This window comes from Podarcis tiliguerta, assembly GCF_965153285.1.
Source record: "Podarcis tiliguerta genome assembly, chromosome: 5".
Lineage (NCBI taxonomy): Eukaryota > Metazoa > Chordata > Lepidosauria > Squamata > Lacertidae > Podarcis > Podarcis tiliguerta.
Window position 1 is genome coordinate 96281402 of NC_139538.1, and position 17258 is coordinate 96298659.

Genomic DNA, 17258 nt, shown 5'->3' on the forward strand with positions numbered 1-17258 from the left:
TTGTAGTTTGGATCCATTGCTCCGTGTCCGCTTCTCTGGAGCAGCAGAAAACAACCTTTCTCCCTCCTCTATGTGACATCCTTTTCTATATTTGAAGGATTTGAAGTCGCGCCGGTCTTCCAAGGCTTGCGGAGAGCTGCCTGTTCTGGGGGCTGGGGTGGGGGAAGCTCGGGCTGGGGGGGGGGTATTTTTTTCCCTTTATTCCCCCCCCCCCCAAAAAAAAACTAGGTGCGTCCTATGAGCTGGTGCACCCTATGGGGCGAAAAATACAGTATACTGCAGAATTACTGCTCCCTTTCTAACAGTGCTTTTAATGCAAAGCTGCAGCTTATAAGCAAAGCTGCAGCTGTTTGTTGTTAATATATTTATTTCTACCCCACCTTTTTCCCTGGTTGGACTCAAGGTGGCTTATAGATAATAAAAAACGTTGCAAAAACATAGAAGAAACAACCATTAAAAAACAATTAAACATTGATAGAATTAGAACTACTGTATATACATATATAAAATACAGTGTACATCGGGTTAAGTACTTAATTCGTTCCGGAGGTCCGTTCTTAACCTGCAACTGTTCTTAACCTGAAGCACCACTTTAGCTAATGGGGCCTCCTGCTGCCACTGCGCCGCCGGAGCACGATTTCTGTTCTCATCCTGAAGCAAAGTACTTAACCTGAAACACTATTTCTGGGTTAGCGGAGTCTGTAACCTGAAGCGTATGTAACCTGAAGCGTATGTAACCTGAGATACCACTGTAAGTTTAAAACATACAAATAATTACAATAAAACAGCACAGCACCTGGCCTTTCATTAAAAGCAGTCAGTTCCCCAAAACCTGCTTCAGACCCCTGTTTGCAAGGCAGTTCATAGTAGCTGGAAGCCTGGAAGAGCAGACAAGCCAATATTGATGATGCAGATAGGAATCCTTCCAGCCTCAGCACTGCGAGGCCTCTCAGGCATTCCGGTTCAGTCCTTTAAGGATGTTCTGGCCGGCTGAGTTCTTCTCATAGTAACATAACCTTGAAAATTCCATGGCTGCACTTTTAGGAAGCAACTGGTCAAATTCTATTGACTACAAATTATAACCAGGGGCAAATATTTCCAGACAGCTTTCTGATGTAGTGCCCTGTCAGCTTACATATGCACCTCTCTCCTACTTTCCGAGATTTAACTTCTAGGGAACCAGGGGAAAGAAAGGAATTAAAACTGTAGTGATTTACAGTAACATGTTTTTTTAAGAAACAATTTTGTCAAAACCTACCTGAAAGACAAAACAGGGATAGTGATCTACCAGGGATAGGTTTAATAAATTTGGAACCGAGGAACCAGTGCAGAGTATGCCATTACCCTTCCCAAAATGTCCAAGGTTTTCTTCGGAGATCTTTGCAACCAGCTCCGTTTGGAGGTATTTGCCATCAGTACGTTTTTATGTTTCTAGAACTGTACCTTGTGCTGAAAATAATGCTATGCTATTGTATGGTGTAGTGTAGTGTAGATGTTCCCTGCTTAAGCTTCCTAGAACTTAATGAGGGGAAAAAACCCCTGACATAGCGTAGATGCAAGAACCAAGAATGGCATCACTAGTAGAAAGGGATTGAGATGGATTAAGAGATGTAAAACACAGTTTAAAAATGAAGATGATCATCTGGGATAGGGATGCAGCACATATAGAATTCTACATCCACACAACTTAGTTCTTTCTCTTTCAGCAAGAGGTAACATTTATTTATTTAAATTTTTATCCACCTTTCATCCCAAGGCCCCAGGGCGAGTGACATTCATTTAAAATTCTGTATTAAAAACAGTTAAAATGGATGACAGTCACAGGGATTTATTACACATGCCTAATAAGGCTCTGCCTGGAAAATAAAAAGAAGGATTGTGTGGAGGCTTAACCGGATGCAGGCCTCCACCCCTATTTTTCTTTTCCATACAGGGCTGTGCACATTGCAGAGAGGAAGGATGCCACCCAATAACTAAGCTTCTTGTGCCAAGTCCTTGTTGAGGTGGTAAACCTGTGACTGAGCTGTACCACTTCAGACACCAACTAGGGTCTCACATGATTGAATGTTCCTTCATAATAAAAATAAACAAATCCCTGCCCATAGAAAAGTAGTCTGTCAGCAGGCAAGCGCCTTTCCCCTGATATTGTGTTCTCTGCATGGGGAGAATAGTTTATAGAAAGAAGCGTTCAGTCTTGTGGGCTCCCACCAGATGTCTGAGTTGCCGTCCTCAGTAAGAAGTAGCCAGCCTCCTTGAAGCAGGTCAGGGTTGTTTTTCTATAATCTCACCTTCAGCTCCATAGTTATGCCATTGTGTTTAGTTTATAACATGTGTATCTGGATTTATATCATATTGGCATATTATTTAAAGGGAAGAGGAATTTAAGTTCTTAAACTCGTGCTCCAAAGCAGCATGCATCTCCCCAGCATATTATCGTAGCTTCTTGTTGCCATGCTTTTCAACCCATATCCTGACTAACAAAACATATGGTGAGGATGCTGTCATTGCAACATGCTCCCTCCTTGCCTGGAGTCGTTTTTGCAGCAGTGTTTCAAAAGCCTTTGTGAAGGATACCATATGGTTTTCCACACTTCCACGCTGCCTGAAATCTGGCTCTTTTACAACAGACTTGCCAACTAATGTATATTATTCATGCCTCTGATGAAGTGGAGTTCGTCCACTTATGCCGTAATAAAATAGTTTTTAAGGTGTTGCAAGACTCCTTATTGTTTTTAATAGGCATAAAGAAACTCTCAGCAGATTGCATTATTTGGATCTTTTTCAGAGATGGTTGCACATTTAGCAACTTTGCTTCCTGGATCCATTGTGCTGGGTACTCTACCTTCGTCTTCTTCTGGTCACTTATAAGTGCACCTGGGGGGCATGTGAATACTCCTAAAACTCTTGGGCATATCTCCTTGTTCAGGCCATGGAGTTTAAGAAGGGTCTGACTTCCTTAGTTCCCATTCCCAAATGCAGAGAGGAAATGCAGTCCTAAGGCTGAAGGGAGCGGGATTAGAAGTCTTTCATTTATAGGTGGGTATATGTATTGATGCGGGTGATGCGGGTGGCGCTGTGGGTAAAAGCCTCAGCACCTAGGGCTTGCCGATCGAAAGGTCGGCAGTTCAAATCCCCGCAGCGTGGTGCGCTCCCGTTGTTCGGTCCCAGCGCCTGCCAACCTAGCAGTTCGAAAGCACCCCTGGGTGCAAGTAGATAAATAGGGACCGCTTACTAGCGGGAAGGTAAATGGCGTTTCCATGTGCTGCGCTGGCTCGCCAGATGCGGCTTTGTCATGCTGGCCACGTGACCCGGAAGTGTCTCCGGACAGCGCTGGCCCCCGGCCTCTTGAGTGAGATGGGCGCACAACCCTAGAGTCTGTCAAGACTGGCCCGTACGGGCAGGGGTACCTTTACCTTTTATATGTATTGCAATAAAGAAAGCCTACTGTGTTAAGCCGTCCCCGTCCCCCATCCCCCGGTCATCCTCATGTCTCTCTATCTTATATTTGCATTAGTCATGATTACATAAATCCATTGGGGTTCTCCCTGCCTGAGCCCAAGGAGCAGGAGGACAAGACAGAATGAGCAGGAAGGTCCCATAGCACAGCAACACTGGATTCACACATTTTGAACTTGGATAATGTATAATACCATAAGACCATTAAGTTCAGAGTCTAAAATTACCTAACCATCATTGTATATGTGTAACAAGCAAGTACCTCTGACAGAATGCAGCCTTCTATTTGATATTTATGTATCTATGGTAAAGTTGTGTTGTGAATTAATGCGATATTGACTGTAAAAGTGCTTCCATACTCTCCAGTCCTATACAGTGGTACCTCAGGTTACAGACACTTCAGGTTACAGACTCCGCTAACCCAGAAATAGTACCTCGGCTTAAGAACTTTGCTTCAGGATGAGAACAGAAATCACGTGGTGGCAGCGGGAGGCCCCGTTAGCTAAAGTGGTGCTTCAGGTTAAGAACAGTTTCAGGTTAAGAACGGACCTCCAGAATGAATTAAGTTCTTAACCCGAGGTACCACTGTAAATGCATTAATTTAAAAGGCAAAAATTAATTTACATATATTTATTTATTTATTTATTCACTCACTTATGTACAGTACTCCAAAGTGGCTTGCAAGCTAACATGCAGACTGGCCTAGTCTTATTTCCAGGGTTGGAATTTTGCTGTGATTCTGAGAGACTACAGAAAAAGTGCACAGAAATTTGGTATTCTTTGTTATTTTTCCTTGGTTAGGTAATCCTTAATGTCATTTGTATGTATTTAATTCACTTCTCAATCCAAAGTATTAAAATACACAGGGTGTTCTTTATATATATTCTTTTCAGCTAAATCAAACGTTAATGTTTTGTCAGTCCTGATAATACAAAGGAAACAAGACATAAAATTTACTTGGACATGCAAAATAAAAAATAGCAGATGTTTCTGAAAGCCTCAGTAACAGATGCTTTCAGAATGGTGCATGTCTGAGGAATTCTTATGGCACTTTGGATAGTCCTTTTTGTTTCTGCACGCCCCCTCCCCCCACTTATGTGGTTATCTTTTGATAATAAGAACCAAATGTTGTCTGTGGAAGTGACTGGAAATGACAATCATGATCAGCCGGCCTGGTTCTCCACCCACTCCTTTGAAAAGCAAATGTACAGGGCATAATTTAAATTGTTTCAAAATGCAGCAACCCTTGCATGTACTTGCCTCTTTAATCTCTGCAGACAGTGCTGGAGAGGGAACCCCAAACAATGATTTGAATAATGACTGGTTCCCTGTGTCGTCTTGGTCTGAGGGGAAAGGGGCTGCGTCAGCCATGTTGAAGGCTGAAAGGCCTGTCGTGTTAATTTGTGTAATGATTTCTTACTACATTTGGACCCCAGCTTTCAGACTGATACCGGCTCACATGCAACATGTTTAATGTGATTATTAAGAATTTCCTTGTTGATGTGACGCTTAAGTGGAAAGGAAATGGTTTCCAGCTTGAGGGAAAGTGCCGTGTGGGGAGAGGGAGGCGTGAGGGGTGGGCCAGAAATTCCAGGTTTCAGGGAGAAGAGCTGTTATGTACTGAGTTGAATAGGATCCAAACTGCAGCAGTCTGATTGGTCCTAGAACAATAGGATCCAAATTGCAGCAGTCTGACTGGTCCTAGAACAATAGGATTCAGAATGCATCAGTCTGATTGGTCCTAGAACAATGCAGCAGTCTGATTGGTTGGCAGGAACCACCCAATCATGCTCCAGATATAAGTGAATCCACAACCTGATTGGCTTACAGTAGAATTCCAGAATTAGCCAATCATGTGCAGCCCATTGTGTAAATAATGTATATAAAGCAGATACTTTGAGGGGACTTTCATTCATTCCTCCTCACCACTATGAGCTGAATAAAGAGCATGAAAGAGCTGAGGGACTTAAGGGGAAGCAAAGAAGAAGAAGAAGAAGAAGAAGAGGAGGAAAGATGCATGTGTGGGTCTCCAACACAAGCACAATTTCTCAGGAGACTTCCTGCCGAAGTTGTGATGCAATTTCCCCGAAAACAGCCAACTTGACTGGCTGAAATGGAGGGCCAGAGAGCACCAGTAGACCTCGGTCCCCTTTGTGCCTCAGCGCCACAACCTGCTCAGCATCCTCATGTTCATGCGCTGCTTCTTGGTTAAACTGAAACTGCCCTGCAAGAGAGCCAGAGAAATGTGTCTTGGGGGGGGGGGGGATATCCTTCCTCTGAGGGGGAAGCGGCAGAGGAAGCGCTGAAGGGAATTAGAAAGAGAGACGAATGGTTCATATCTCTTAAAATAATAAAGTGGGAAGAAAAAGGAACAGGATAAGAGAGGGAAACTAGTTGTTGTTTTGCAGGGGGAATGGATTTAAAAGGAGGGATGAAATAAAGTTTGAGGGTGGAAGTGTGAAAGAAGACAGAGAGGAGAAATTGCAGAAGAGGAGAAAAAACAGCTTGAGAGACGTGGGGGAAGGGAAAGATATAAAATGAAAAGCTGTATTCTTTTGAGGCTCTGGGACAGCAAATTCCTCTTAAAATGGAGAGCTGAGTCACAGGACTTCCAGAGTGAATATATGTATTTAATTTGGAGAAAGCTGAACTGCAGAACACCTTGCTACAAGAAAACTGCTGGGGCAAATAATTTAGCAATTTCAAAAGAGGACATCTAATTTCCAAACTAGCTTCACTTGGCTCAGTATAGGCAGGCTGCGCAAACTAGGACTAGTAACTTCCATTAATTCTTTTTTTCATCTGTGCCTTCTGCCCCTGAGAGGAACACCAAGTCTTTTTAATGCCCCCCTATGCCCCCAACATAGCAGTGCATCACTGGTGTTGGGGAAGAATGAAAAAGAAGGCCCAGTCATTTGTTTGCTACAAGGGGGGGCACCCTGGAAGGATTAGTGGTGGGGGTCCCAGTAAGGGCTTTGGGCCCAGGCACTTCCCCCAAGATGGAACGTGCTCCTGCGGGGCCTTCTAGCCAGGCCTCCCTAAATGGTAGGTTATCATATCCTAAATTACATATTTTAATATTAAACTTCTTCTTTTTAAGTCTCTCTCCTCACGTGTTCCCAATTATAGACTGTTCTGCTTTTCATATATTTACAGCAGCATTTATTAAGTCTTTTTTCCTCCAAAAAACGTCTGGGAAATGTATTAACAGAAGAAATCCAACTGCTGTATTAGGTTTTAAGCTGGTGTCAATAATTCATAGTGTAACAGCTGAAAAGCAGATCTTTTCTCAAGGTGAAGTATTTTAAAAGCCTATTGATAGCGTGATTGAACTCAAGTCTATTTTTAAAAACGCTGTTTTTCAAAGCAAATTATTAAGTTGTGGGTGTATACAAAATGACATCAATATTCTTATTTCAAGGATCATATGTCCTTTAAATAGAGGGAGATTGGGCAGCTGCCCCATTGCCCCGGCTCACTCTCAGAATGAACGCTCAGTTTTCCTTGCACCCAGAAACAGGAGGATGAGGAGATACTGCCCTTCCCAGCCTTCTGCCCAGCTTGGCACGGCCTTGGATTTGGCAGTTCCACCTATTTGAAATGCCCTGCAATTCTGCATAAATTTGCATACAAATTAAGCCTTAGTTTTGATTTAAATACATACTTATTTTGGATGATGCATGCACACATCACAGTAGGCACCATCTTAGAAGAGGCGTTCTCTGTTGTGTGATGAGAGAGAATGCATCTTTCAAGACGTTTTGTTTTGAACTAAAAATTATTTATATTTTTTATTTTTAAAAATATAAATACTCAGTAATTAATCAGCAGCTCCTTTTCTGTTGATCAATTTTTAAATCAAATTTTATTTATATCTTTTTTTCTCTATGGTTTTCAAACTCTGTTCTTTTTTGTTAGCTCTTTCTACATTTATGTTCTGTGACGGATGGAAGATGAAAGGCCCTCCGTGAGAGGCAGAGAGGATCCCCAGGGTGGGAGGCTGGGGGAAGAGGGAGAAGCCCCCAGGCGAGAGCTGGGTTGGCTTACGTACTTCCCTTTGTGTGGACTAAGAGTAAAGAGAGAGGGCTTTGTATTTCCTCCTTTCCTTCCTTCCTTCCTTCCTTCCTTCCTTTCTCTCTTCTTCATCTTATTCCTCATTTTCTTTTCTTTTTATGCTCTTCCTTTTCCCCCCACCTGTTTTACTTTTATTGTATTCTAAAACTTTTAATAAAAATTGATTATAAAAATATCAATCAATATCAACCTAATTTATTGGCCTAATAAGAATATTTCCTGGCTGCCTATATAAGTAAAAGGTAAGGGACCCCTGGATGGTTAAGTCCAGTCAAACTTAACTATGGAGTGCAGTGCTCATCTCGCTTTCACGCCAAGGGAGCCAGCATTTGTCTGCAGACAGCTTTCTGGGTCATGTGGCCAGCAGGACGAAACTACTTCTGGTGCAGCGGGACACTGTGAAGAAAGCCAGAGCTCACGGAAACTCCATTTACCTTCCCACCACAGTGCTACCTCTTTATCTACTTGCACTTTGTGCTTTTGAACAGCTAGGTTGGCAGGACCTGGGACAGAGCAACAGGAGCTCACTCCGCCACACAGATTTGAACTGGCAACCTTATAGTCGGCAAGCCTGAGAGGCTCATGATTTAGACCACAGCGCCACCCGCGTCCCATTGGCTGCCTATATGTCCCTGTATTAGCTGAACTGGACCTGTACAAATGGGAAACCAGTGTGTTTGCTGAAAAATAAGAAGGGTAGACGTTGCAATCATTTGCGGATTACAGTGGTACCTCGGGTTACGAAGCGTTTGTAACCTGAGCTACCACTGTACTGTCTCAGGCCAGTCCCCTGTAGATAAGTCCTGCACTGGATTTTATTATATGTTTTAGTTTTATCCAGAGCAATCTTATTTTTATTGTTAGCACCCAGGTGCCTGGAACCAGAATGGAATAAGACTAAATATAAACAAAAGTGATCAGTGACCAGAAGTATGAGGCTACCAGCTCCCTGATGGTAGGTTTATCTGGGAAATTATTCACTGCAAATTCCTTTCACAGATACTTACTGGAAATGACGCTTGACTCCCACCTCAAACAATTGCACTCCATATTTCCTGTAGTGTACAAGGTCCCAATTACGAGATAAATCAGCCACTCAAATGTGGATGGAAGGAAAAATGGTTTTAATCATATGCTTGAAAAAGTCTAGTCTCCCTTTATGGTTGTCAAATCTCAATAACATCAGACCCTGGTACTCAAAGTGAAGGCATCTGGGTAACAGGAGGTGGTTACCGGCAGATGGTGGGCCTAGGGACAGCTGGAAGAGGCCAGGGATGCCACCTGCAGATCAGAGGTCAGAGCCTGGCTTAGCAGAAGAACCAAACCAAGCAGAACTGTCTGACTTTGCGTTCTGACACATCACCCCAAGGTTTTACACTTCATTTTTGAGACCTGCAAAAGAAGGCTTAAGCCCTAAAACTGTGTACTACATGCAGTAGTAATCAATAAAATCATTTCAAAACATTTTCTTTCACAACACATGCAAAACGTTATTAGAAGCTCTTTATGAAGAGAGCTTTCATGCAAACATTGCAATATATAGTACATACTCTATGTTGCACATGAAGCAAAGGTGCTAATATTGGAAGCAAACAGAGTAAAGGCAACAGGGAACGAATTTCCATTATGTCATCATCCTGACTACAGGTTTGTTTTAGTTTTGCTCTGCGACAGTTCAATTTTACCTCCAAATAGTTTGGCTTCAGATAAAGCCAGCAGCCGCCTGGAGGGCAGATGCTCTGTGGAGATTTGGGTTGAGATGGAAAGGTTCATGTTTGTTTTGCTCCTTAGTTAAAAAACCCCAAATGCTCACTTTTGTACTATTTTTATTTGTGAAGTGTGGCACCAGACAAATGAACCCCCAAGACTTGGGTTTGCTTGGACTGGAAATGTCAGAGGTTTGGCTTGCTTCTCAGGATTTCCAGGGCAAGGCGTTAAATTTCAGGATGCGCAGAGGACTATTTTCAGAAGTCTCATTTGCAGACTATCCTAAAAGTTAGCCTCCTTCCCTTTTCTCGTCATATTGTTCCAGTCTCACTTGCCTTTTCTCTTAGAGGAAATTGAGACAGATGCCAATAAGGTCTAATAAATATATTTTGAAAACTTGTGAGAAGGAGGGCAAGAATCCTGTTCTGAAGACAGCAAGTCGTCAAGAGATGACTGGCTCCATTCGTTTTGTCTGGCACTGCCCTTGAGTTTTCAAGCTCTGCTCCTTGAGCCTCAGGAACCTGGCATTGAGGAAAAATGCAAATGTGTATGCAAATATGCCAATGCATGTGTGCATCATCCAAGCTGCCCAAAAAGGCAGAGTGGCTAGGGTAACGGGGGCGGGGGGCAGGCGGGCTGCAGCCTACACCATGAGAAGGAGGGCAGACAAGTGAAACAGCTAGCTTAGTACCTCCTTCCTTGGTCCTCACTACTGCTACCAAGTGGGTATCTCTCTATTTCCTTTCTGCCTCCACTAAACAACCCTTTAACCCAGGGGTAGGCAACCTAAGGCCTGGGGGCCAAATGTGGCCCAATCGCCTTCTAAATCCGGCCCACGGACGGTCGGGAATCAGCATGTTATTACATGAGTAGAATGTGCTCTTTTATTTAAAACACATCTCTGGGTAATTTGTGGGGCCTGCCTGGTGTTTTTACATGAGTAGAATGTGTGCTTTTACTTAAAATGCATCCCTGGGTTATTTGTGGGGCATAGGAATTTGTTCATCCCCCCCCCCCAAAAAAATATAGTCTGGCCCCCCACAAGCTCTGAGGGACGGTGGACCGGCCCATGGCTGAAAAAGGTTGCTGACCCCTGCTTTAACCTTTGGAACTGATTTCCTGTCCCAGGCAACTCTCTATGCTGTGCAATGTGGTAAGCCAGTGCCAGATTTAGAAGGCACCAAGCCGAGGCGGCGCAATATTGAGAAGATCCATACTTGTGAAGATCTATTTGGGGCGCCTTGCGCAAGGTGTCATTTTACAAAAAATTACCAGATTCCACTCCTGTGATAATGAAATAATAATAGGGGGGAAACAACAGAAGGCAATCATCAGTTGCTAACAGCACCCATATTAATTGCATTGTCCATGGACCAAGACCCCTTCATGGATCACTGCCTTGCCGTGGCGAAGGGGCTTGAAGAACTCAGAGAAGCTATGAACTATGCCGAGCAGGGCACCCAAGATGAACAGGTCATAGTGGAGAGTTTTGACCAAACGTGATCCACCTGGAGTAGGAATCGGCAAGCCACTCCAGTATCCCTGCCAAGAAAACTCCATGGACAAAGACAACAGGTATATAAAAGTTATGACGCTGGAAGATGAGCCCCTCAGGTCGGAAGGCATCCAACATGCTACTGGGGAAGAGCGGAGGACAAGTACAAGTAGATCCAGAGCTGATGAAGCGGCTGGGCCAAAGCCGAAAGGACGCTCAGTTGCGGATATGCATGGAAGCAAAAGGAAAGTCCAATGCTGTAAAGAAAAATATTGCATAGGAACCTGGAATGTAAGAACCATGAACCTGGGTAAGTTGGATGTGGTCAAAAATGAGATGGCAAGAATAAACATTGACATCTTGGGCATCAGTGAACTAAAATGGACGGGAATGGGCGAATTCAGTTCGGATGACTATCATATCTACTACTGTGGGCAAGAAACCTGTAAAAGAAATGGAGTGGCCCTCATAGTCAACAAAAGAGTGGCGAAAGCTGTACTGGGATGCAATCTCAAAAATGATAGAATGATCTCGATACGAATCCAAGGCAAACCTTTTAACATCACAGTAATCCAAGTTTATGCACCAACTACTGGTGCTGAAGAAACTGAAATTGACCAATTCTATGAAGACTTACAACAGCTTATAGAAGTGACACCAAAGAAAGATGTTCTTCTCATTATAGGGGATTGGAATGCTAAAGTAGGGAATCAAGAGATAAAAGGAACAACTGGCAAATTTGGTCTTGGAATTCAAAACGAAGCAGGGCAAAGGCTAATAGAGTTCTGTCAAGAGAACAAGCTGGTCATCACAAACACTCTTTTCCAACAACACAAGAGACGACTCTACACATGGACATCACCAGATGGGCAGCATCGAAATCAGATTGATTATATTCTCTGCAGCCAAAGATGGAGAAGCTCTATACAGTCAGCAAAAACAAGACCTGGAGCTGACTGTGGCTCAGATCATCAGCTTCTTATAGCAAAATTCAAGCTTAAACTGAAGAAAGTAGGAAAAACCACTGGGCCAGTAAGATACAATCTAAACCAAATCCCTTATGAATACACAGTGGAAGTGAGGAACAGGTTTAAGGATTTAGAATTGCTGGACAGAGTGCCTGAAGAACTATGGATGGAGGCTCGAAACATTATACAGGAGGCAGCAACGAAAACCATCCCAATGAAAAGGAAATGCAAGAAAGCAAAGTGGCTGTCCAATGAGGCCTTACAAATAGCGGAGGAGAGAAGGCAAGCAAAATGCGAGGGAGATAGAGAAAGATACAGGAAATTGAATGCAGAATTCCAAAAAATAGCAAGGAGAGACAAGAAGGCCTTCTTAAATGAGCAATGCAAAGAAATAGAGGAAAACAACAGAATGGGAAGAACCAGAGATCTGTTCAAGAAAATTGGAGATATGAAAGGAACATTTCGTTCAAAGATTACCATAATAAAGGACAAAAGTGGTAAGGACCTAACAGAAGCAGAAGACATCAAGAAGAGGTGGCAAGAATACACAGAGGAATTATACCAGAAAGATATGGATGTCTCGTACACCCCAGGTAGTGTGGTTGCTGACCTTGAGCCAGACATCCTGGAGAGTGAAGTCAAATGGGCCTTAGAAAGCATTGCAAATAACAAGGCCAGTGGAAGTGATGGTATTCCAGCTGAACTATTTAAAATTTTAAAAGATGATGCTGTTAAGGTGCTACACTCAATATGCCAGCAAGTTTGGAAAACTCAGCAGTGGCCAGAAGATTGGAGAAGGTCAGTCTACATCCCAATCCCAAAGAAGGGCAGTGCTAAAGAATGCTCCAACTACCGCACAATTGCACTCATTTCACACGCTAGCAAGGTTATGCTTAAAATTCTTCAAGGAAGGCTCAAGCAGTATGTGGACCGAGAACTCCCAGAAGTGCAAGCTGGATTTAGAAGAGGCAGGGGAACCAGAGACCAAATTGCAAACATGCGCTGGATTATGGAGAAAGCTAGAGAGTTCCAGAAAGACATCTACTTCTGCTTCATTGACTATGCAAAAGCCTTTGACTGTGTCGATCATAGCAAACTATGGCAAGTTCTTAAAGAAATGGGAGTGCCTGATCACCTCATCTATCTCCTGAGAAATCTCTATGTGGGACAAGAAGCTACAGTTAGAACTGAATATGGAACAACTGATTGGTTCAAAATTGGGAAAGGAGTACGACAAGGCTGTATTTTGTCTCCCTGCTTATTTAACTTATATGCAGAATTCATCATGCGAAAGGCTGGGCTGGATGAATCCCTAGCCGGAATTAAGATTGCTGGAAGAAATATCAACAACCTCAGATATGCAGATGACACAACCTTGATGGCAGAAAGTGAGGAGGAATTAAAAAACCTTTTATTGAGGGTGAAAGAGGAGAGCACAAAATATGGTCTGAAGCTCAACATCAAAAAAACGAAGATCATGGCCACTGGTCCCATCACCTCCTGGCAAATAGAAGGGGAGGAAATGGAAGCAGTGAGAGATTTTACTTTCTTGGGTTCCATGATCACTGCAGATGGTGACAGCAGCCACGAAATTAAGAGACGCCTGCTTCTAGGGAGGAAAGCAATGGCAAACCTAGATAGCATTCTAAAAAGTAGAGACATCACCTTGCCAACAAAGGTCCGTATAGTAAAAGCTATGGTTTTCCCAGTAGTGATGTATGGAAGTGAGAGCTGGACCATAAAGAAGGCTGATCGCCGAAGAATTGACGCTTTTGAATTATGGTGCTGGAGGAGACTCTTGAGAGTCCCATGGACTGCAAGAAGATCAAACGCATCCATTCTTAAGGAAATCAGCCCTGAGTGCTCACTGGAAGGACAGATCGTGAAGCTGAGGCTCCAATACTTTGGCCACCTCATGAGAAGAGAAGACTCACTGGAAAAGACCCTGATGTTGGGAAAGATGGAGGGCACAAGGAGAAGGGGACGACAGAGGACGAGATGGTGAGACAGTGTTCTCGAAGCTACAAACATGAATCTGACCAAACTGCGGGTGGCAGTGGAAGACAGAAGTGCCTGGCGTGCTCTGGTCCATGGGGTCACGAAGAGTCGGACACGACTGAACGACTAAACAACAACATGGACCAAGAGAGGCAGGTGGTCCCCTCCAGCCCACAGCTGGACACAGAATGCTGGACGAGACGGGCATTGGTCTGATCAGATGGCAGTTCATAGAGCCTTAACAAACCATCCAGATATAAGTAATGAGGATAATAATAGTATCTTAGAGTTCCAACCAAACCATTAAACAAATTATCTACGGTATTTTGGGGCTCACTGGTTGAAGATTAAATGTGGATGTGGAACAGTCCAGTTTTGTAAGTCATTGACTGCTGGTCACCTGGGATGATTACCAGAGTTCTGTGTAAATGGGAAGCCCAGAGGAATGGGGTGGGGGTAACCTGCAAGCCTGGGAAGCAACTCCTCTCTTCAAATAGGACTCAGCACCATCTGCTCTTATTGAAATAACATTTGACCCTCAGTTAATCTAATCCCCGCACAAAGAGCGCAGCCAGAGGGAGGCTGATGGGCTCCGGGCAGATCCTCCTTTGGACCAAAGATCACTCTGCACCTTGTTTGGATAAGATAAAAACGAGATACCATTTAAGCGAGTGTGCTGTAATTGGAGAATTTTTGCATTGCTTCCTTTGCCTCCTTTTTTCAGCTCCAGATTTTCTCTCAGTCATTAAGACATATACATTCAGGACAATCTGTAGGAAGAAAGGAGACTTTTAAACTTTCCACTGAGCGGCCAGGAAGCGGCCTTGACTTTTTCCGGCATCCCACTTTTTTGTTTATGTGGGATTTTGCTTGCGCTGAAGGTATTTCGAGAATTCCCTTTCTGTTTGGAGGAGGAAACCTGAACCAAACAGTCTTGGCCGCGAGGTTGTTTCCCAAGGCTCCTAAGTTGGGAGGGAGAGAGAGAGAGAGAGAGACTCTGTAATAAGAAGAAAAACGGGGGCGGCGGCGGGGGGGGGGGGAAGGACCACCCCTGGATCCGGCAGAGGACTTTTAAAAGGCCCCGCCTCCAGGCTATGTTTCGCCTTAAACGTCTGCAAGCGGGATAATTGAAAGGAAGGCAGGAAGGCGGCAAATTAACTCCCCGCACAGTTACTTTGTAGCGGGTCATCCTCGCAGGCTCCTTCCTTCTCAACCCGCCTGGAGTGGCGAGGAGGACTTTAGCCGAGGTAGGAGCAAGAAAGTCAACACAAACAGGGAGGGAGCCCGAGAGAGCGAGCCAGAGTCGATCCTGCGGCCGCTGCGCTCTCCTTCCCGGCACCTTTCCTGCCGCTCCCGCGCCGCTCCCTGATGGAGAATCTGCGCAGGATCCGGCTGCTCCTTCTTCTGGCTTCGGTGCCTTTGTGCGGCGCGCAAGGTAAGCAAACAGCTGCAATGCTGCAAAATGTTTGAATTGCAGGGCGAGGACCAGGAGGAGAAGACCGGCTGCCACGGGCTGGGAAAGCCAAGCTTTGACCCGGGGCAAAAGAGTCTGCTCTCGTGGAAAGTGTGTGTCTGTGTGTGTGTGTGTGTTTTGGGGGTGTCTTCTAATCCTTGAGCCTGGCTGGGGACTGAAGCCCCCCGAGTTGGCGTGCAGGTTACTAGTTTCTTGCAACTAAACTCAAGCGCCCTAATCTGCCCTATTCTGAGTGGAGTTGATTTCGACGAGACTGAAGTTATTTTTCCTTGAGGTGATTTTACGATACCCAATACTTGGAAATTTCGACATTCAGAAACATTTTCACGAAAGGAGAAAGGAGGAGACAAATTCATTTCGGAAGCCAGCTCTTGCTCACTTATGTGGTGCCGCTTACTTCCGAGTAAATATGCATATCGATAAATGATAAATCTGTAAGGTGTAACATTATTTATAAGTTAAGCGTAAGAGATGCTTTTGCCTTTGCCTTTCTGGTCAAACCATCCATGCTCCGAGTGTGGATGTGAGCAGGGCTTTTTTCAAGCCAGAACTCTCTGGAACTCAGGTCCGGCCCCCTCAGGGGGGCATTCAGGGTGAATTCTGGCACCTCTTTTTCTTGAAAAATAGCACTGGATGTGACCCTAGTGTAAACCAGAGATTCCTCGTAAATGACCTGTTAAACAGATACCCAGTTTATGCCATCAGGGCATGGTGCACATTCAGTGTTATCTGTGTGGTGGAAGAAGGAAGAGTCTGGCTTAGATGTTGATCTGCATGCTCTGCCTTGGGGGAACCTGTGGCCCTCCAGATGCTCCTCTCATCCCATGTCATTCGCTGGCTGAGGAGAGCTGGAGTCCGGCAACATCTGAGGAGCCACAGGTTCTCAATCCCTTCTGATGTGTAAGGGGGGAAGCATTTTTCTGGAGGAAACTGTGATTCCCTTAAGATTAAAAGCACGAGTAGATTCTCAAGGGGGCGTGCAGCAGGTTATAACAACTCAGAAAAAATCCTCCGCATGTACATGTGACACATACGTGGCCCAGCACCCAAATTCTTCTGGCTGATGTTTGTGGCTAGAGAATGTCTCCCTCTGCATTCCCAGAGCTATGGGCAGGTGGAGCTGTGTGCTCTGTCTGACAGGGCTGGGGAGGCAAAGTTCCCTGCAGTTGCTCTCCCCTGGTTGATGGCTGGGAACAAGCTGGTCTTCCCTTTGCCAGAATGTTCTTCCTGGGAGGCCTGGGCTGCCAGCCTACCAGGGGCTCTTGAGCCACTGTTGGATCATTAGAATATTTTAATTTAATGAGATTAAAATGACCCTTCATTAGGACCAACCCCCCCAAAAATTCTGGTGTGGGGTGTAAGCTTCCAAGTTCACCAGGTCGATTTTCAAGTTAGATGTTGCCATAGTGTCTGCACATAGGAGAGGAAATGTGGGGTGGCCACTTTGGCCAGGCGTACCACTTGTGTGCAGTCCTCAGTGTGGACCCAAATGCCACCCCTGAGCCAGACTAGGATAATAGAACTGTAGAGTCGGAAGGGACCCTGAGGGTCATCTAGTCCAACCCCCTGCACTACACTGCAGTGTGTAGTGTAGTTGGGTATTAGAGTTGGCCTCTGGGAGGTCTACATTCACATTTGAAGCTAACTGGCTGGTCTTGGGCAATCAGTCTAATCCGCAGAGGTGTTGTGAAGATAACCTAGGAAGGACCCAGGTAAGATTAATGCTACTTACTGTTTATGTTATTATGCACCTGAAAGGCTCAAATAAGTTTCTTTTTCAGTAATCCTTACTCTTGTGAGGTGGGCCAGCGCTATTTTCCCCGCAGTGGTTGAGGGATAGCAAAGTCACCTTGCAAGTTCATGACTGAGATGACATTTCAACTTAAGACTTTCAGGTCACATTGCTAACTAATGACTAGCAGTCATTAGAAAGCAGACCAGCGAGAGTAGAAAAATAAGTAGCACTGTGGCAGGAAGGTAGATGGCATTTCCATGCGCTCTGGCTTCCGTCACGGTGTCCCGTTGCACCAGAAGCGTCATGCTGGCTACATGACCCGGAAAGCTGTCTGCAGACAAATGCCTACTC

At 44.6% G+C, this 17258-nt stretch overlaps 2 protein-coding genes across 3 annotated transcripts in view; one reads left to right on the plus strand and one right to left on the minus strand.

Moving 5' to 3' along the window:
* SMC1B (structural maintenance of chromosomes 1B) overlaps nt 1-17258 on the minus strand; it is a 387986-nt gene that overhangs the window by 55868 nt on the left and 314860 nt on the right. The window lies entirely within an intron of this gene.
* The window catches only part of FBLN1 (fibulin 1), a 59435-nt gene continuing 56540 nt past the window's right edge, over nt 14364-17258 (plus strand). Inside the window, exon 1 of one of the 2 annotated variants that reach the window (XM_083440770.1) lies at nt 14364-15133. In XM_083440770.1, the coding sequence (XP_083296896.1) occupies nt 15067-15133 (67 nt within the window). In that variant the 5' untranslated portion in view covers nt 14364-15066. The remainder of the gene's footprint in view (nt 15134-17258) is intronic. The other variant, XM_083440769.1, reaches the window with a different exon arrangement.